This window comes from Zonotrichia leucophrys, unplaced genomic scaffold (assembly GCF_028769735.1).
Source record: "Zonotrichia leucophrys gambelii isolate GWCS_2022_RI unplaced genomic scaffold, RI_Zleu_2.0 Scaffold_298_65460, whole genome shotgun sequence".
NCBI classification, from domain to species: Eukaryota; Metazoa; Chordata; class Aves; order Passeriformes; family Passerellidae; genus Zonotrichia; species Zonotrichia leucophrys.
In genome coordinates this window covers 44,890-65,460 of record NW_026992503.1, presented here as the reverse complement: position 1 = coordinate 65,460, position 20,571 = coordinate 44,890, and the positions used below count along the sequence as shown (strand labels likewise).

General features: G+C 50.0%; 2 protein-coding genes across 2 annotated transcripts; both read left to right on the top strand.

Annotated features, from left to right (window-relative positions):
• Nucleotides 1-1,621: 1,621 nt before the first annotated feature.
• LOC135441452 (serine/threonine-protein kinase PAK 3-like) lies at nt 1,622-10,987 on the top strand. Its single transcript, XM_064700999.1, has 10 exons — nt 1,622-1,728; nt 2,155-2,407; nt 4,133-4,199; nt 4,883-4,931; nt 5,700-5,812; nt 6,477-6,594; nt 7,293-7,392; nt 7,793-7,989; nt 9,322-9,459; nt 10,832-10,987. The coding sequence occupies exons 1-10, from the start codon at nt 1,639-1,641 to the stop codon at nt 10,922-10,924; spliced, it is 1,218 nt and encodes a 405-aa protein (XP_064557069.1). The 5' UTR covers nt 1,622-1,638; the 3' UTR covers nt 10,925-10,987.
• A 7,248-nt stretch (nt 10,988-18,235) lies between these two features.
• LOC135441451 (olfactory receptor 14J1-like) lies at nt 18,236-19,168 on the top strand. The gene has a single exon (XM_064700998.1). It carries the CDS (start codon nt 18,236-18,238, stop codon nt 19,166-19,168), a length of 933 nt encoding a protein of 310 aa, XP_064557068.1.
• The last annotated feature ends 1,403 nt before the right edge of the window (nt 19,169-20,571 follow it).

Below are 20,571 nucleotides of genomic sequence, written 5' to 3'. Positions count from 1 at the left end.
TAAAAGTGAGATCTGTCTATCTCTCTGTCTATTTGAATCTTCCTGGCTCTGCTCCAAAGCATGGAAGATGCAAAGCTCACCTAAAGGCATCCCTTCAGGAGAGGAGTAGAGACAAGTTCCATGACTGATCCTGAGCAGGCAGAGATGTTTTCCCACTCCAGAGATGGTTGTTTTTCCCCTCATGTTTTCCTACTCCAGCCTTTCTGACCTGAAGCCTTCTTTTTATCCTTTAAATTTTTGCATGTCCTGAGGGAGTGGAACTATCCCATGCTGTAGTTGGGGTCTGGTGACTTTGCTCATACACGCATTACATGACACATGGTTTCCTTCACTGGCATCCCCAGGGCTGTGTAAGTGCATTCGTTAATGGGGCCTTATGAGAAACTCTGTTACTGCTGGTCAGAATTCTCAGTTGACAAAAGAGGGACAAGAAACACCTTGATCCTCCTCCATATACTGAGGTGGCCACAGAGGCTCTGTGACCTCCATCAGAGATCTTTGCATGCATCCTCATCTCCTGAATGACCCGGTTTTCTAACAAGAGTGTGGATGTCAGGAAGGAGGAATGCTGGTGCAGGCCTGAAGAGAAGGTGAACTCCAGAAGTGTCTCTCACAAGGAGTGAGCTCACCCAGGAAGCCCCTGCAGAGCCAGGATGGAGCTGTGGGACAGGGCGGGGTGTCAGTCACTATTGAAAGACAAACAGGACATGGCAGAAGCAGAGGGAGGCTCTCACCCGACCCTTGAGAAATGCCACCCCTTCCCTGTCAGCTGCCTGAGAGGCTGTTGGAGCTTCAGTCCCAGATGGCCCCTGATTGTAGGGCCAGGGTCACTGTGGAATCTGTGCCTCCCCTCGGGCAGAGAATGACCCAGGAGAGCAGCAGCACAGTGCTTTGGCAATGTGTGAGCCCAGCAGCCTTTGAGTCTTGGCCCACAAAGGGCATGTGGGAAGTTGAAACCCATCTTCTCTTGCTTTCTGTGCAGGTGCTTCTAGAGAAAGAGCAGGAGCACACTGCCTCATCTGAGCTGCCATGCCAGACTCAGGGAGAGCTGTTCCCTGCCCGAGAGCAGGAAGAGCAGCTGAGGCAGCAGGTGGAAGAGCCACAGGAGAATGGCCAGGTAAGCCTGACTGGCCAGGGCACAGAGGGAAGGGCAGGAAGAGGGACATAAACCGGAGCTCCTGGGACAGAGGAGGCCAGGAGTCCCACAGGCACTGGAAGCACAGAGCCTTGCATTCTGCAGAGATCAGCCCTGGGACAGGAGGTTTGCAATGGAGGCTGATGTGGGGAGGGAAGCAGAAAGAAGTGGCTGAATAAATGTGATTTGGAGGCTGCAAGAGGAAAAAAGCTGAGCCTGGTGGCAGCTCCCCGTAACTTGCTCTGCTTTTGTGTGTACAGAACATCAAGGCAGAGCCACAAGCAGAGCTGCCCGAAGCTCAGAGTGACATCATGGCAGTGAAGAGAAAGAACAAGGAAGACATGGGAAGAATTCAAGAGGAGAATCTCCATCAGCAGAGGGGCGATCAACAAAACCAGGTGAGTGAAAGAGTGGCAGCCACTCCACTCATGAAATGTCCTCTCTTTTGTTTCTTAGAGAACATGAAGGAACAGCTGGATGCAGAGCTTCAGGCAGCTCACAGTATGATCAAGGCAAGGGATAACCGGCTGGAGGAAGAAATGAAAATCATCAGAGAGAAACTCAATTGCTTCCGTCAGTCTCTGCAAAACCAAGTGAGTGAAAGAGGGATGCAGCCACTGCAGTCACCAATCTGGTGGTTTCTGCCCTTCTTGCCTTTCCAGAGCAGAGCAGCAGGGAGTGGGGTGATGCCTCTGAGTGCCATGCTGCTGTAGTGTGTGTATCACAGTCACTCTGAAGGGCATTTCCTGGTCTGCTGAATCTCAACATCTGCCCTGGACAGTGAAACTTGTCCTTTGGCCTTTTGGCCAGCAGTCATCCAAATTGATTCCTGCTGGCCTGTTCCTGCTCTCCTTTTTTCTTGAGGGTTTTTACAGTGGAACTTGGTGACCCAGATGGAGGATTGAAACAAGCTGTTGTATCCCCTGTCAATCTGTTCTTTGCCTTTCCTCACAGTCAATGACTCCTGGCTGACAGGGACAAGCTGTAGTGTCTGACTGCTTTGTTCTGTTTGACTTGAGGTGCAAGTGTTGACATCTCACCGGGCAGCCTGCGAAGACTTCCAGCCAATGTCTGGCAATGAAGGACCCCAAGTTAGGAGTGAGGCACAGGAGCAGTGCCCACCAGAAATGCTCCAGGTCCAGCACATCATGGGCTCTGAACCTGCTGCCGCAGCAGCATCACCTCGAGGAAGCCCTTCTGTGAAACCTGGGAACTCAGGCTCGGGCAGATCCTGGGAACAGGAGACTGAGGAGGAGTACCTGGAGCTGCTGGGTACGTCTGGGGTGTTTCTTATCTGAGGGACAGTGTGTTGTGGGCAGGTGTCAGCAGAGCTGTACCAAATGCTCCTCCTGAGCTTGGTGTCACAGGGCCATTTAGGACTCCCCAGAGGCAGTGCTGTGCTCCGAGGCAGCGAGAGAGCTCTGGGTGTTCCTGCTGCCTCTGAGGGCACCTGGGACTGGCTTGGGTTTGCCTGAGCTTCCCTCTCTGCTAAAGGCTGAAGCAGGGATTGTTCTTGGATCTGCAGAAGGCTGTGACCTAGCAAATGATCTAGGCAAGTCCTGTGTGCTAGTGGCCAAACTGAACAGAATTTTTAGCTTCCTAAATTCTCCTTAGACTCCTGACTTCCAACCAGTCATTAGAGCAAAAAAACTTCACAGAAAGGGACTGGCTTTGGAGTTTTGTCTTTTGGGTTGGGTTGTTTTTTTTTTTTTTTTTTGGGGGGGTGGCATTGCTTTTGTGTTGTTCATTTTTGGTGGGGTTTTTTTGTTGTGTTTTTCTCCATCCTGAAGGAGCCCTTCTACCCCACGTCTTACTGATGTCACTTTTTATGACTGTTACTGTTACCACTACTACATCTGCAGTTTATTTTCATGAGAATGCTATATTTTGTCAAGAAGAGAATGCTTTTTGCCAATAAGAACCATCAGGTTACAGGACAAATAGAGAGCATGAGGTGTTTTCCACGTGCCCCCAAAGAAAAAACAGATACTTTGATAACAACCTTTATTTAATCTTCTAGTTTTATGCTTATCAAGATGTGTCCAGGAGACACATCCAAGTGGCGTGATCAGAGAAAAGTGTACTGCAGGCATTTCTCAGGAGAGAGCCTCCAGCCCAGCCATGGTATATTCCTCAGATCCATGCCACTTTTCCATACCTGATTCCCACTCTTCCCATGACTGTTAGAATCCTACCCATTGGCCCAAGCCCTGCTGAGATCAGTCTCTAGGAAAACACATCAAGTTCTTTGTGATTCTGCAGCACAACCCAATGAATCTGCTTCTTGCCCGTAACAGCTGCCAGTGCTGTGCTCTCAGATAAGACCTGGTGGGGCTGAGACCAGAGCCCAGTGGATTCTGTGTCTGCCATCACCTGCTGGGACAAAAAGGGCACTGATCTGTGCCTCGGTGTGGCAGATCTCAAAGCCCATCCTGTTGTGTCCTGAATGGGGGCAACACCTTGTCGGGGGCTCAGGCTCACTCTGGCTTCTTCCCATCAGTGCCTGTCAGTGCTCATGCTTGGGCTTTGCCAGCCTTGTTGTGCCAGCTGCCCTGTCCCTGCGGGCTGGAGGGACTGCAGAGGCTGGAGCCTTCCTTAGCTGGGAGAGGGGCATCTTTGAGCTCAGCCTGCTCATAAACAGGTCAGGGTCCTGATGCTGAAAGCCCCTTCGGGATCGCTTACAGCTTGAGCTGCTCTGGTTTACAAATGGGAAGGCATTCCTTTGGAAAACTGCTGAAAGGTGGGGAAGATCTCCTCCTCTACTGGGATTGCACGTCCCTGTGCTTTGTTTCCTGTCAAGAGAACTCTTCAAAAGACTCTACAAATCAGTCTCTGTGCTGGCCACTTGTGCTGCAGAGCTGTCTGCCTGGTTGTGGTCGTTGTTACCCAGCTGACCACAAAGGGCTCAGAGCTCCAGGCGCTGGGGCTGCCTTTTGTATCTCCTGGAAGCTGGGATCTCTGCTTTAAAGTCAGCATCTTGCATTTTGTTTCCCTCAGGGAGAGTGGTGAACCCCACTGAAAATCCCCTGGTGAAATACACGTTCCTGAAATATCTTGGCAGCGGGTGAGTCCAACAGCAGTTACTCCTGCACAACCATGAGCCAGGTGTTTTTGGGGTGGAATGTCTATCCAGCGTGAAGTCAGGCCAGCTGCAAAGATGTTCACACACTGGGGATAGATTGTCCCATCTCTCAATGCTGCTCAGAATTTGTGAGTGGGCTCAGAAGGCATTGTCAGAGATGCCTTGCTACTGAGGTCTTGCCTGCATCAAGGAACAGGACCTGGAAGGTCTCCTTGTCTCTCAAGTGTGGGACAGCTCTGTGTTAATTTCTTTAGCATTTTTTGTATGTCTCAAAATCATACTGGCACACTAATGAAAAGAGAAGAAACTTGCTTGCCTGAAAGAGCAACCTACGCCCTATAAAGCTGTGAGATAACAGTTCCCAGGAACAATTCTTTCCCCTGGTCTGAAGAAGAAAACACTCTGTGGTCAGGATAGGTACCACACCAGTTAGACAGTGAAACCCAAGAGGAAAGACTAAACTCCCTTTAGAAATTGAACCCCAGTGCTTCAGGAACAGGCCCAGTGCCCATGCACTTGAGAGGAAAATGCATCGTCTGCCTTCTGGCAGAGCCCTCCTGCATCCCGCAGGTTTTGACACTTCCAGCAGAGATCTCCTGTGTGGGCTGGCTTTCACTGCAAGATCTAAACAGCTTCTCCTTTCTCTGCTTCTGTTTTGTTTCTAGGACGTTTGGAGATGTTTACAGAGCACTCGACACTGCCACAGGAGGAGAGGTAAACGTCAACAGCCCCTGCAGACTCTGCTGCACTCGAGGGCTTTCTCCTCTGGTGTGAGCTGTGGCTGGAGCTTTGGGCAGAGCTGTGCTGAAAAGGCACAAGAAGCACAGACCGGTGCCAGCCCACAAAACACATTTGGGACTTTGTCCTCCTCAGCTGCCGGAAGGAAGGCACGGAGGGCAGCGGTTCCTTTCAGAGAAGGACGCGCTCACTCGCTCTCCATTGCTAAAACAAAGGTGGTGCCTGCAAGCACCTCACTGCTCTTTGGGGCTACAGCTTCAGAGTCCTGGATTCTCATTTCTGGCTGTCAGCAAATGCATCTGAAAGTTACTGGTAGTTCCTTAGCCACCTGCAGTGCTGCACTTGGGAACTGCACATAGGGAGAGACTTGCAAGGCGTCCCTGAAAGCCCTAAGCACTGCCCATAGCCCAAGATGTATCCACAGAGTATCAAGGCATGGATTCCTTCTTCTGAGTCCCAAACAAAGCAGCAGAGAGTGTGGTCAGAGGTTTGTGGGTGATAGTTGAGACACCGCTGTTACCAAGTGGTCAAGGCAAAATGTCAGTGGCCCCACGTGTCCTGTAACTGGCTCCCAAGGGAGCAGAGAAATGGGCTGTTGGAATGTCAGTTCCTAACTACTGCAGTGCCTAATCACAAGGCAGTTTGGCACAGCTCATCTGTGTCATTGCAAAATCACTCACTCCATGTGCCTTGTGGACTCGTGCCAACAACCTCCCAAGTTACTGATTTTCAATGTCATTTTAGGTGGCAATAAAAACAATAAATCTTCAAGGAGTGAGGAGGAAGGAGCTAACCTTTAATGAAATAATGATCATGAAGAGGTATAGGAGTCCCAATGTTGTGAATTATTTAGACAGGTGAGAGGTCATGGTCTTATCCCATGGATGTGTGTTTACATATTGCAAACATGAGAGGTTAAAAACCCACTTTGATAAGTGGCAGAAAGTAGAGCTGTTAATTTTTATTTATTCATATTTCTCTACTCATCTCCAATGGATGAGAAGAGAGTGCATCTTGTCTGCATGACTCTTCCCTGGCACACCTAGTTTGATAATTACTCCAAAATTACTCAAAACCTGGATCAGCTGTATCTTCCTAACTCAATAGCCTCAAAGTTCACTGCCTCCACATTTATTTGAAATTGATTTTTTAAAGTTTCTTAAGTGCAGATGAACCATCCTAAAGTGGATTTCCGTTGGATTGTTGTCCCTCCCTGCCATTGCTATGCATGCCAGGAAGACTAGGTGCTTTTTCCAGAAACACCATGCCTGAAATGTTTTTTATCTGGGCTGTTTCTAAACTGCACTTTTCATTTGCTACCCATCTAAGACATCTCCTTTTTCACAGCTGTGCCTTTCTCTTTGAGACTGCACAGATTGCAAACAATGCACAGCCAAGAGGGAATATCTATTCCTTTGATTCTGTCCTTGTCACAAAGGCATCTGGAAATAAGAAACCTGGAAGCAAAAAATCAACGTAGCCATGCATGTTCATCTCTACCCCCTTGTTTCCTTCTTTCAGCTACCTTCTGGGCGAGGAACTCTTGCTGGTTATAGAGTACATGGATGGAGGTGTCCTGAGCGATATCGTCAGCCAGACCTGCCTGTCTGAAGATGAGACAGCAGCCATCAGTCGGGAGGTCAGCAATCCCAGCTGTGTTTCCAAGGCCTTGGGCAGCATTGTCTGGGAAACAGGGGCTCAGAACAGGAGAGGTTTCATGTGCCAAGCTTTGTTTCTGTGTTGCTGCTATTCTATGGGCAAGTAAAAGCATCTCAAGTGAAAGGCCTGCCAGTGCCCCTGCACTCCCTGTACTCAGTGCCAGTACTCTTATCTCCTGCTGTTGTATTCTCGCTCTGTCTCTTGTATTTGTATTTGCTGTTCTCCATCTTCCCTCTCTAAGTGTTTGCCTAAAGTCTGTCTTCACTGCATTCCAGTCCTGTAAAAGCAAAGGTGCTGGTGGCAGGATTTGAAATAAACATCAAAGAAAAAAGAGAGAGACTCGTTTCTCTCAGTCCTCAGCTAAAAAGGATAGGAGTGCAGCCAGAATGCTCTTTGCTTCTGAGCACATGCACTGCAGCAGGAGTCATCCTGGCTGGTTGGCAGGGGACAGCCTACAACAGCAGGTGCTGTTGCTCTTTCAAAAGCTGACGTGCCTTTCCTCAGAAAGGTCCTGCTCTGCAGGTGTTGGAGCAGCAAGCTCTTCCTCTCAGTGGCCATTACTGTTCTGCCATTACTCCCCATTCCCGTGGAGAGGGAATCTTTTGGAGCTGTTTCCTTTCTTGTGTGATGAAATCACATCACTCATTTTTGCCCTCCTGTTTCTGTTTTCTTCCTCAGTGCCTGCAGGGACTGGATTTTCTTCATTCAAACGGTGTGATCCATCGAGACGTGAAGAGTGACAACATCCTTCTCAGAACTGACGGCTCTGTCAAGCTGGGTCAGTATATTCTTGGTCAGGTGCAGCGTTCCAGGGATGTGGGTGTGGGGCTGCTTGGAGTGACTGCCAGCTCCCCAAAAATGGTGCTGGTGGCAGTGCAGGGACCCCTGCTGCGAGCTGAGGGCACAGTTGCAACGTGCACAGAGACAGAAGGAGCCACAAGCAGTCAAGAGTGGCCTTGCTCTGTGTGTGTCCCTTCCAGAGGGAGGGAGTTACAAGTCTAAAGTTTCCAAAGAACAAAAGCCACTGCTGGAGGCAGTGTAAAAAATGGGGGATTTTTAAAGTCACCAATGCCAGGAGATTCAACGGCACATTTTCAAACTTCTACTGGGGAATTCTTTTGCTTGCTTTCCTAATTGCACAGAATTCAGATAAAACCAGTATTTTGTTTTCTCCTCAGCTGATTTTGGCCTCGCTACTCAGCTCACCCCTGAGCAGAGCAGACGGTGCTCGCTAACCGGGACTCCTTGGTGGATGGCGCCTGAAGTGGTGACAGGTCAACCATATGGCCCCAAAGTGGACATATGGTCTTTTGGAATTGTGGGAATTGAAATGATAGAACAAGAACCTCCTTACTTGAGCGAAAGTTCTGGCACGGTAAGGAGCAAATACTCACTGATCCCACTGTCTTTCTCACCTGTCCCATGTCCTGTGTGCCACTGGACAAAATCCCATTGCCATCTGCTGGAACTACTTCCACCAAGGTCCCCTCCTACAAATGTCCCTGCAACACATCAGCATCTGCTGTAGTTTTGGTTGCATCAGTGGGGGAATTCAAGCCTTACCACATGCAAACAAACTCCAAACAAACAAAGTGTTCTCAGGCAACAATTTCCTTTGGGTTAGTGTTCCAGTTCTTTTGTCTGTGTAGATGGCCTTAATATCAGGAAAAAAGCATCTTAAAACTGTTGTTATCTTTCCAGAAATGAAGGAAGGAAACCCAAACCCAACAAAGTTTCTAAACCCGTGGTCTTTAGAGAGGAACCTAACCCTGTGTGCAGTTTCTTCTCACTGGGAAACATGGGCATGAGGGTGTAATGCACAGTCTCTTCTGCTTCTTGTGCAGTGCTACTGAAACACTCAGTGACCCTGTTTCTCTCCTAGCCCAAGCAACATTCTGCACGTCACCAAGCCAGAGCCTGGTGATGCGGAGAGCCTGCCAAAACCTCCCAGTGATTCCTGGCACTTTCTGGGATGGGCCTACCATTTATGCATTGACTTGAGTAGCCAAATGACTGGAGGGTGACTATAGGGATGGAACCTCTCCTTCTTCTGACCTAGACAATTTTTCTTTTGCTGCAAAAATGGGAAGCTGAAATTTTCAGACTGCTGAGAGACAGAGCTGCAGGTGGCTCCTGTGTGCCCAAGCAGGCATTTCCATCCCAATACATTTGTGCAGGCATCTTAATGTGTCTGTGTTGAAGAGGAGATGGTAAATGTTTGTTTCCCTACCTGGGTATTCACTGATGGATTTCCTTTCTTTTCTTCCAATTCCCATTGTTTTCAAGAACAGCACAAAAAGCTTGATGAGTTTTGTTCTAGGGCACATGCGCTTAAAGGACCAACAAGCACTGCAGAGAAGCCTTTCATGTACTAACCCTTGAAATTAGTTAGTATAGCAAAGTCCCTCTTCCAAAAACCATTTCAAGCTGGCATGAATCCTCAGAGATGCAAATGTCCTTTTTCTGATGTAGTTCCCACTAACTAGGTCAGGCAATGAAATCAGCTGCCAAGGCAAGATCTGCGGGATGGTGGAAAAGCTGTGACTGCATCAGGGTTTGGGTTTTTTGGTTTGTAAAGGAAAGCCATCTCTGGGTCTGTGCCAGGGCAGAAACTGCCACTGAAGAACAGAGGTTAAACACAGGGATCTGGGAGAGCCTTAGAGATGTGAAAGCAGGAGGTGGAGCCTGGTGTCTCCTTTTTCTCCAGGCTACACACCTGATAGCCACAGTAGGGACTCCACAGCTGCGGCAGCCCAAGCTCCTCTCGGCTTTGCTGCGTGACTTCCTGAGCTGCTGCCTGCAGACAGACGAGGAGCGGCGCTGGTCTGCCAAGGAGCTCCTGCAGGTAAAATGGGAAGGGGCTGCAGGTGAAACAGGCTCTGAGGGATGGGCTCCTCCTCCACTCAACTCCAAGGCAACAGATGAGCCCCCTTCCTCCTCACCTCCACTCTTGCTGCTCTTCAAATGAAAATGGTGAGGAATCTTGGACTGGGCTGGGCTGGCAGGGCCCTGTAAATGTCCTCTGGTGCAAGTGTCCTGCAATAAGCAGGGACATCTTAAAACAGATCAGGTTGCTCGGAGCCCTTTGCCACCGGAGCCGGAATGGTTGCAGGGATGGGGCTCCTACAAGCTCTTGGGGCAAGCTGTGCCAGGGTTGCACCATGCTCCGAGTAAACAAGTTCTTCCTTAGACCTACTCTGATTAGATGCCCTTTGTGTTTAAAAATATTTGTCCATATCCTATTGTAACTGGCCCTGTTAAAAAAGATGTCCCCCACTTTCTTCAAAGCCACTCTGAAGTCTTGGACAGTGGCAATAAAGTCTCCCTGGGGCCTGTTCTTCACAAAACTGAATAACTCCAGCTCCCTCTGCATTTCCTGACAGGAGAGGTGCTCTGTCCTCTGACTGTTTCTGTTGCCCTCTTTTGTGATTTGGTGGAGTGTTCAGTTTTATCTAATGGCAAAAGTATTGAAGTAGAGCAATGCGGGGTACAGAGACATGAAATGGTGGTGGAGGAACCCAAGGAAGCCAGTCCCAGCTGAGCAGTCAGAGATTTGGCTGTGGGCAGGAGGGGCTGTGGGGGGCTCACTGTGAGCCTCTGAGGGGCCCTGGTTTGTGCCCCCCGGCCCACCCTTAGAGGTTTCTGCCACGCAGACAGGGACAGCTGGGAGGGCCTTGTCCCAGCCCCATCTGCTGCCTGGCACGCTCAAGCAGATGGGAACTGTGCCAGGGTTCCTGCCAGACTGTGTGGCAGAGAGGGAACTGCAGGGCCCAGTGCCACTGGGCTGGCCCTGCTGGGAAGGAAGGTGCCATCCAGCACACGAGGGGCAGGGCATGGAAAGGCAGACACTGCTTTCTGTCCCTGTGGGAATCAGCACAGTGCCTGTCTTTCAAAGGCAGGGGCCTATGTGAGTCATTGGAGTTTCCTGAAAGGAAGAAAACCCAGGGACAGAAAGCACCATTTCTAGAGCACTGGCAGGGCAAAAATCCCAGCATGATGAAGACATCACAATAAACAGATGAGTGGGATTCTGGGCCAGGTTTGCCTGTGATGGCAAGGTCTTGCATATTGGGGATGACTGAGGAGCAGATGGTCCCATTGCTCCTCTTTCTGGGTCTTTCCAGGAACTTGATGTATCCTGATTGAGTCCCTGAAGCAATGAGCTTGGAAAGTAATGGTTCACTGTTCTTTGTTGTATTTTTTTTTCCGGTGGACAGCATCCATTTGTAACTTCAGCCAAGCCACCATTCATCCTGGCACAACTCATCAACTCAGTGAAGAAGACGAATAACCCTAACCCTAAACTTTAAACCTAAAACCTAACCCTAACCTTAAATGCTAACCCAAACCCAAACCCTAACCCTATCCCTATCCCTAACCCTTACCCTAAACCCAACCCTAAGCCTAAGCCTAAACCCAAGCCTAAACCTAAGCCTAAGCATAAGCCTAAGCTGAAGCCTAAGCGTAACCCTAACCCTAGGAGACGAGAACATAGCAATCATGTCAAGATGTTATCTCTGTTACCAATTTAGAGTAGGATTGTAGAGTAGGGTTGCTAAAGAGATTTGTAGCATAGAATTATAGATTAGAGTTGTAATTAATAAAGTTTCTGAAACATCAACTCACTTGGAAGATTCTCCTCCTTCTGACCCCTTCAGAAAATTCAACATTTCCTTCTGAATTACCAATTGTTTTTTATTGGTGCTAAGTCACACATATGGCTTCTTTTGTATGGTTTTATAAGTGAGGAGGGGACTTCATATCATTCATCCTCTCCAGACCGCACTGCCTTTGGAATATGAGCCACTGGCTGGTTATGGCACAGCTGTGGTATTTCTAGTTGAGGCAGAAAGGGCAATGGCATTTGAAGGCAAAACCAAAATAAGAATGAGGCAGCCCAAACACCCTGTGCAGATGCAGGCCTTCAGCTGTGACTGGAGAGCAATGGGGTTCCTGCCACTTAGATTTGTATCCCTAAATGCAATAATCTCTTTGGCTAGAGAAGAGCCTTGCTCAAGTGAGAAAGCAGAAAGATCAGAGAGGGTGCTCGGAAAGGTCTCCTCTGGTGCAGAGCCGTCAGCGCCTGTGAGGTGAGAGCGGGCCCGGCCTTGCCCGGGTTGGAGCCCCAGCAGAGCCCTGGCAGAGGCCGGAACAGCCTGAGCCCCGGCAGAGGCAGGCTGGAAGGAGGCCCTTGGAGCTGCAAGAGGCAGCAGCCAGGCCTGATGCCTCTCTGGGAGCGGTGAATCCTCGCTCTCAGAGCCAGGTGGCAGCTGGCTGCTGCCAGAGCGCAGCCGTGCTGGGCACAGCCCGGCCTGGAGGCATTGGCCGTCTGGAGTGTGCCCAGGAGCAGGGAAAGGCCAAGGGCAGCCGCGGGCCGCTGGGCTGGCTGAGGATTCCTCCTCTTCTGCCGGCTGCCCTGCAGCTCCTGGCAAAGGCCAGCAGTGTGTGCAGCACTCTGGGCACCGGGACAGGGAGCCGGGCTGCTCGGCAGGCTGGAGCACAGGGCAGCCTCCTTCAGGCCCGGCACTTGTGCCAGGGAAGCGAGGCCAGCGTGAGGCAGGGACAGCTTGGCAGGGCCCATCTGCAGGAGCCAGCGCCTCACGCAGCTCTGGGAGGAAGCGCCTGCAATCCTGCAGTTCTGCACTGAGCCAGAGCAAAGGTGTGAGATGCAGAGTGTTTGGCAGAAATATTCAGGCCCACCAGGCCAGCCTGCTTTGTGCTCTCTGGTGCACAGCAAGCACTGTGCAATGCAACTCTGAGCTGCTGGGAGAGAGGCAGTTGGGGATGTGCCTGAGGTGAGTCAAAGGGTTAGCTGAAAATGTAATTAGGATAATTGAAAATTGCAGATGGGTCAAGGGGCCATCTGGGAATACAACTGGGATAGTAGAAGATTGCATATTTTAGTTAAGATTTTAAAATGAGGTAAGAAATTAAGTTAGTAATACAGCTAGCAGAAATCATGTGCCTTAGTTAAAGAGTACCAAATATATTAGGAACGTAAAGCTAGAGCTGACAGGGATAGAGGAAGCAATTGTGAAGAAGCAGAGACCATAGAAATACCTTGCCTTAAGAATAATTGAACAGTTAGGAGAGGCAGCAGGTCAAAAGGTCTTGCCAACTGGCCATGGGAGAAGAGTTCACCATGAGGAAGACAGCTTTCTTCCTTCCGTACAACCACTCCCTCATTTAGAAAAGCCACCGACCCAGTTAAGGCAGTACAATTGTGCAGCTCTAATAGATATTCAGCTGATAAAAATACGAAGCAGGCAGGTAATAATGATGTATTATGGGTCCTTAGAAACCTAATGTAAAACCTTTTCTGTAGAAATATAGAGCAGGAGTCTGCAACTCCTTGCACATGTCTTTGGAAACTAGTTCACATGTGTCCAGCGCTGCAATAAATACCCTTCTTTTCTACTATAATTAGTTGAAGAGTCATCTGTCCGTGCTTCAAGGGTTATGCTGGAGTAGTGAACTGATTTGGAAGAGAGCAGAAGAGTTTCAGCAGGCAATTTTTGGAAGAGATGGAAGCCTCTTGTGACTGAAGGGAAAGCCATTTGGAATGGAGTAATGATCCCAAGTCCATACAATTGTGTCTTTGTGTCTGAATTTAAATCAGAATGATTATAGATAGCTTAATGCAATTTGTCTACAAATTTATCAAAGTCTTCATTCTTCTTTGGTGAATTTGTGTAAAAGACATGGTGTGTAACTAATCTGGAAGTGCAAGAATAGCATTATATGCCAGTTGTTGGCTCATCTGTAAGGCTTGATCAACGCTCCCAGCCTGGGCAGTGGCAGTAGCCCAGGGCCCTTTGCCAAGTAACTGTTGTGCTGTTAAACCATATAGAGGATCACCCTGCACTCTAGGTCTTGCAGCTTCTTGAGCACACTTTTCCTCCCAGCTTTTATGACGCATCACCTGCTGATAGGGTGGCCTTATAAGTCTTATTAGGGTATGCATGTCAGCTGGAATTAATGTGTTAGATGGAAAAATATACTGCAGAAGTGACTGTGCAAGTTGGGATTTTGAACCAAATTGTGAAATTGCAGCTCTCAACTTTTCTAAAATCTTCCAATTGAAAGGATTTCAAACTCTACTTGCAGCATAAGTTACTGCAGGAAAAGCTTCTACATCATTGGAGAGAAAAGATCTTTGAGGCCAGGATTGCAGGGAGCCCAAGGCTCTGAGCAGGGACCTGCAGTGCTGAGCAACGCCTGGGCTGGTTGGGGGAAGCAGAAAGGCCAAGCCCTGAGCCCAGCCTGGGACAGCAGGGCCTGTCCCTCACAGGTGGCTCAGGGCTGTTTGTGTGGCAGTGGGACGTGAGGGGCAGCAAGTACAAATGCCATAAACCTGTGTGACACTGCAGATCCTCATGGAACTAAGGGGCCAGTGGGACACTGTGGGAAGTTGTGGAACCAAAAGGATCATTGTGGCACTGTTGGGGCCCATGGAACCAAGGGGCCAGTTGGACACTGTGGGGCCTCATGAAAACAGGAGGCCATTGTGAGCTTGCAGCCTGCACCCCAGAACACTGAAATGCTGGTGGTAATCCTTGACTTGAGTTGGTGCACAGGAGAAACACCAACCAGATATTCTCAACATGGCCATATGCAAAGAAAGTTCCTCATAGGAAGGGACTCACAGGGATCATCAAGTGCAGCTCTTAATGGAATGGCTCACACAGGGATTGAATCTACAGCCTCGGTGATACCAGTGCCATGCTCAAACCAACTGAGCTAAGAGATCAAAATTACACAAAATTTTACTGGCAAAAGGTAGGCAATCAAGGAACTTTGGCAAAGGGTTTAATAGAACATCCACTTCAACATAAACCTCTCATAACATTAACTTGAATAACTTAGCCCATTTAATCTTAAAACTTTTAACCCTGAAGATGTTAATTTACTCAAAAATGTTCCAAGTAAGTAGGATTAGAAGGAGAAGAAATAGAGAACAACAGCAAGACAAAGAAAGACACACACAGAGGTACCAACAGTGCCTGTTGTGTGATTGATTGACACCTCAGTCAATAAGACCTGGGTTAGCACTGCCCCTGCTGTGTGATTGACAGCTCTGTCACAGTCAGATGAAGATGATTTCAGAGATAGATGAAGAGAACCTTTGCTCTTAAACAGCTTATCTATTAAACGAATACCCTATTAGTTGACATGGGCCACAAACACAACTGTGGAAAAAGCTGTGAAAAAGGTGGAGGGACTTCGCAATTACAGATTTTTCTGGGTGGCTGCTATTCATGGAAATTAAAAGCCACAAGAGAACTGTTTTCTTAAACTGAAGTGTCCATAACATTAACAAGAGGAACTTCTCTCCTTAAGTGAATTGAAGAAAGACTATTCTAGAGGTGGTAAAATGACTGAAAAGTTTAGGGTTTGTCTCTTTACATTCGCAGTAAGAAAGAAAAGTGGTACGGAGGGGGGAAGTGTTCTGAAAGTTTTGTTCTGATTCTTATTACACTTTCTTTAATTACTGGTAATAAACTTTTCTTTATACCCTTTAAAAGCTTTCAGCCTGCTTTTCCTTTCTCCTAATCCAATCTTGCAGCAGGAAATGAATAAGAATTTTATAGTGAGTGCACTGGTAATTAGCCAACACTGAACTGAAACTGATTTTGACAAATCTTAAATTGGCAAACCAAAACCACTAGAGAAAACTTTCTGATGAACTACACGAGACCGGAGGGAAACCAAAGCAGAGCCATGGTTTGTCAAGACTTGCCTGATCCTAATGAGCCCTGAGGTGCATTTGGAGCTGAGTCCTAGAACCTCAAGGCCAGACAGAAAATTGCACAAACCTTTCCAGGAGTCAAAGTCAGAGGAAAACCCCAAAGTGTCTCAAAGCATGAATGGGTCCCACTGAGGTCCATCCCCAACACAGGCAACTCATGGACTTCATGGAGGAGAGAATTAGAGGCCAGGATGGCACATAAAACCTCTCAGAGACACAGTGTGGAAAGGAAATTCCAAAGTACCTTAAAAAACTCTAGTATCTCAAACCATTTATGAGCCCCACTGAGTGTCAGTACAAAGCTCTCCAGGGACTCGTTAAAGCAGAGAATTGGGGCCATGATTGCACAAACCTCTCCCAGAGTCTGCATCCAAAGGGAAACACCAAGTACCTTAAAATAACTGAAGTACCATGAAGCATTAATGAGCCCACTGAGTGTTAGTAGCAGACAAAGGCTCTCAAGGGGCTCAAAGCAGATAATTGGAGGCCATGTTTGCAATAAACTTCTCAGAGACTCCAAAGCAAAAGCAAAGCCTGAAGTCCTTTGAAAAACTCTGTGAGCATGAAGGAGCCCCCAAGGCCATTCCTGAGCAAGGCTCCCCAGGGACTCCTTCCAGCAGATCCTTGAGGCCACTGGGATGTGGGCTAGGGGGGGGATGCTGAGGGCAGGACAAGGGGCTGACAGTGCCCAGCCTGGCTGGGGCTGTGCCAGGAGGCCCCAGGGCCTCAGGACAAGGTGTCTCCTCACAGCCCTTGGTGGCACAGACCCTGCTGTTCCCCAGGACACCAAGACTTGGCTTCTCTTTGTCCCCACCTATCATCACTGCTTGCAGTTCTCTGCTCTGCCTGGGGCCTGGGGACACTTTCTCAGTCGTGTTCCTCAGTGGGACCCATTAAAAGTCCAAGAAACTTTAGAGTTGGATTGTGACTTGGAGTTCTGGAGAGGTTTCTTCAGCTCCCTCTCAGGGACTGATGTTCAGGGCCTGAGCACAAAGCCCCAGAGGCTCATTAAAGTCCTTGTGCTGTGTCTGTGCTGCTGAGCTGGGCTGGGCTCCTGGCACAGAGGCAGCTCCCTGTAACCAAGAAGAGCTTCAAAAGCACATTTCTCTTGATGAGCAGCTCTTCTGCCAGCCCAGCAGGGCTGGGGCACTGCCTGCAGCCACCCCGGGGCACAGCAGAGAGCCAAAGAGAGCTTCAATCAGTCAGGGCTGGGAAGGTGCTGAGAAGTGCCTGGGGCACAATCACTGCCAGCCCTTGGCACAGGAACCTCTGGCTGCATGACAATGCAGCTGCAGCTCCTGGAGCCATCTCCTCAAGCTGGAACATCCCAAAGCCTACAGACTCTGTGAGTACAACTCTGGGTGTTTCTGGTGCAGGGGAGGTGAAATGCTCAGGAAGCTCTGTCATACTTAGGGGTTCTGGTCAGTCATTGAACATTTCCAAAACAACGAATTTTACAAAAATGAGGAAATTTTCAAATAATAGGTAGGTATTCAGTTTCCTGCTATTGGAGAATTGCAGGGAGGAGGGAAAAATATTAAATGTTGCTTCCGAAATACTATTATTAGTTTTGACAAGTGCCAGAGACATCCAAACTGTTATTTTTAGTGATCAACAGGTTCACAGGAGGTCCCTAATGTGCTTACAGCCACTCTGCCCATGGACAGCACCAGCATCACCTTTACTGGAGCCATCAGGCTCAGTCTGAGCTGTCCTTTCTCCAAGCTGCAAACAGAACCTGCCCCCCGCCAGTGCCCTGCAAACAGGCAGGGTTCTGTAGGGCAAAGGAGAGTGCACAGAAATTTGGGGTCTGTGAGTGCTGGCAGGGAGAGATCAGGCACAGGGAAACACCTGCAGGAGGAAAATCTGCAGAAAGCAGAGAGAAGATCAGGCAAGGAGAGAAAACAAACCCCAGCAATGCTGTGGCAGGGAGAGTTTAGAGATGCCCACAGGATCCCCTCCAGTGCAGCCCCTCCCTCTGAACAAGCCCCCTCCCTGTGCCCCAGCCCAGCCTCTGCCCTCAGGGCCGGGGCTCCAAGGCGTGCAGCCCCTCCTGTGCAGGCAGAGCTGCAGCAGAGCCGTGGGGCAGCTCTGCAGCCCCGGGCCCAGTTCCCTCTGCAGAGCACAGGGCTGGGAGCAGCTGCCCAGCACTGGGGGCTCTGGCAGGGGGCACAGCTGGCTCAGGGTGACGCTGTCCCCAGTGCCCGGCTTTGGGCAGTGCTGTCAGTGCAGGCAGGGAAGGAGCTGCATCTCCCTCAATCCAGTGCCATCAGAAGGACCCTGAAGTCTCCCTGAGATTTCAGCCCAAGCTGGGAGCTTCTGTCCAGGGTTCAAACCTGTCCTATAGCATCTCTGAGTTATAAGATTGCTGGGGAAAGGCAGAGGTGTTGTGACACTGGAAGTGCTGCTGGGTTGGTGAAATGAGCAATGTGAGTTTTTGGCTACAAATGTGGAGCTGGGCTGTGATGGATCCATCTGCTCTCAGCAGTACCTGAGGAGCTTTAAGGAAAACATGGGAGTTTGAACATCCTCCGTTTGAGAACAGTGAAAGCCCAAACAACCACCAAACAGAATGAAGTGAGGGATCATCTCCCCTCAGACTCCACTTTGCATCACAGATTTTCTCTGTTCTCCCTGAGTGCACCAAAAATGCTTTCTGATATGAAAGAGGGTTTCTGATATGCAGGAGCAGCAGTAGAGATATGGGAGAGCTTATATAGAAAACCTCCAAACTCAAAAAAACTAAAGTCCATGTCTGTGTATTACAGAGGAGGGTGTATGGGAATTGGCTTTGATTTTGGATACAGGTATATTCTCCAACTCTTCACTGTCTTTTTCTCCATGAACAGGTCCCCATGTGCAGCCACAGCAAATGTCCAACAGCAGCTCCATCAGGCACTTCCTCCTGCTGGCATTGGCAGACACGCGGCAGCTGCAGCTCCTGCACTTCTGCCTCTTGCTGGGCATCTCCCTGGCTGCCCTCCTGGGCAACGGCCTCATCATCAGCGCCGTAGCCTGCGGCCACCACCTGCACACGCCCATGTTCTTCTTCCTGCTCAACCTGGCCCTCACTGACCTGGGCTCCATCTGCACCACTGTCCCCAAAGCCATGCACAATTCCCTCTGGGACACCAGGAACATCTCCTACACTGGATGTGCTGCTCAGCTCTTTTTCTTTATGTTTTTCTTCTCAGCAGAGTATTTCCTCCTGACCATCATGAGCTACGACCGCTACGTGTCCATCTGCAAACCCCTGCACTACGGGACCCTCCTGGGCAGCAGAGCTTGTGCCCACATGGCAGCAGCTGCCTGGGCCAGTGCCTTTCTCTATTCACTGCTGCACACAGCCAATACATTTTCCCGGCCCCTGTGCCAGGGCAATGCCCTGGGCCAGTTCTTCTGTGAAATCCCACAGATCCTCAAACTTTCCTGCTCAAATTCCTACATTAGGGAATTTGGTCCTCTTATAAGTAGTGCTTTTCTGTTTTTTGCTTGTTTTGTGTTCATTGTTTTCTCCTATGTGCAGATCTTCAGGGCTGTGCTGAGGATCCCCTCTGAGCAAGGACGGCACAAAGCCTTTTCCATCTGCCTCCCTCACCTCACTGTGGTCTCTCTGTTCCTCAGCACTGGCACATTTGCCTACTTTAAGTCTCCCTCCATCTCCTCCCCATCCCTGGATCTGGCCGTGTCAGTTCTGTACTCAGTGGTGCCTCCAGCCATGAACCCCCTCATCTACAGCCTAAGGAATCAGGAGCTCAAGGCTGCAGTGAGGAGACAGATGACCGGATGCATTCAGCAACATTAAACTGCTGGCCCAGTTCTGCAAATCACTTGTAATAAAAGTCATGTTTAATATGTCTTGTTGGGTTCGTCTTGGAGGTTCCTTTGCTTTGCTTTATTTAATATTGTCAGCAAAGAATTTTAATTCTTAGTACCATTTCTCTATTTTTTTCTCTACCTTTCTCGTGGCAGCAGCTTGTGTCAATGAGGGGCTGCCCTCTTGGTGGCTTTAAAGGCTCTAAAGGATGTCCCAGCTAAGTTTTCTGCAGAGATGCCCTTTTGTTGCCTTCTCTGGAGCTGCACCAGCAATGTCTGTGTGCAGAGCTGGGGGCAGATCAGTGCTGACACAGCAGCTGTGCCCAGCAGCAGCAGCACTTGGTGTTGCCAGTGCTGCTGCCGTGGCCCTGCCCCGCTGCCCTGGTGGCCCTGGTGTTGCTGCAGGGCCTGAGTGCTCTCGGGGCCGGGCACAGCCCTGGGGGTGGCAGTGCCGGGGCTGCAGCAGGGACAGGCCATGGGCACTGCTGGGGCAGCGCTGACGCCTCAGCCCAGGGCCTGGGGGCTCCAGGCTCCTTGCCCAGGCTCTCTCAAGAACATGGCCAGGCCAATGCTGAGCACAGAAAAGCCCTGTGAGCAGCCCCAGGCTGGCCGTGGGCAGGCTGGGGGCAAACAGCATGGCTGGGGCTCTGCAAGGGCCCTGGGGCAGATGGGAAGGAGCAGCAGAGCAGGGGCTGATCCATCCCCAGTGCGCTGCACAGCCCAGGGCAGCGTCCCAGAGCGTCCTCATGAAGCTGCCAAAAACATCCCCCCTCTGCAGCCCTGGCCTCTCCCCCAGCTCACACAGGTGTCCCATCCTTGCAGGCACAGACACGGCAGCACTGGCTCAGCAGCCCCTGTTTGCATTGCACACAGCAGGGGGAGCACCCCCATGCTGTTGGTGTGGGGACATGAACCTGAGGGAGCACAAATGCCATCACCCCCTGGGGCCAGCAATGGCTGGGGGACACCAGGGAAACCACTCAGCTTTGTCCTGGCCTCTGCAGTCAGCCAGAAAGTTTGTTCTCAGCAGCTGGGAGTTTCCTGGCCCACTGCAGATGCTGTTGCTCAGAGCCAGGGCTGCCTGGCAGCCGCCTCAAAAAGTCCCAGACCATTTCCTCTGCTTCACCTTTGCTTTCTTTACTCTTCCCTGGCACAAATTTCCTCCTATTTCCCACCCCTGTTCCCTCCCCTGCAAACAGCCCATCCCTGTTTGCCCTTTCCTCTCTGGCCCCACTTCCTATTGTAGTTCCTGACTTTGCCCCATGGGAATTTCCTTTGGAGAGCAGCATCATCCTACAAGTGCTGCAGGAATTGTCTGCAGGCTCCTGCAGTGCCTGGTGCTCCCTTGCCAGAGGCACCCCAAACCAGGGGGGCACATCTGGGCTGCTGTGT

Bases quoted from the DNA above. Each gene is read 5' to 3' on its own strand.
- LOC135441451 (XM_064700998.1), top strand. From the start codon at position 18,236: ATGTCCAACAGCAGCTCCATCAGGCACTTCCTCCTGCTGGCATTGGCA.
- LOC135441452 (XM_064700999.1), top strand. From the start codon at position 1,639: ATGATCAAGGCAAGGGATAACCGGCTGGAGGAAGAAATGAAAATCATC. The intron at 2,408-4,132 runs GTACGTCTGGGG...TGTTTCCCTCAG, and splicing joins GGAGTACCTGGAGCTGCTGG to GGAGAGTGGTGAACCCCACT. The intron at 7,990-9,321 runs GTAAGGAGCAAA...CTTTTTCTCCAG, and splicing joins TGAGCGAAAGTTCTGGCACG to GCTACACACCTGATAGCCAC.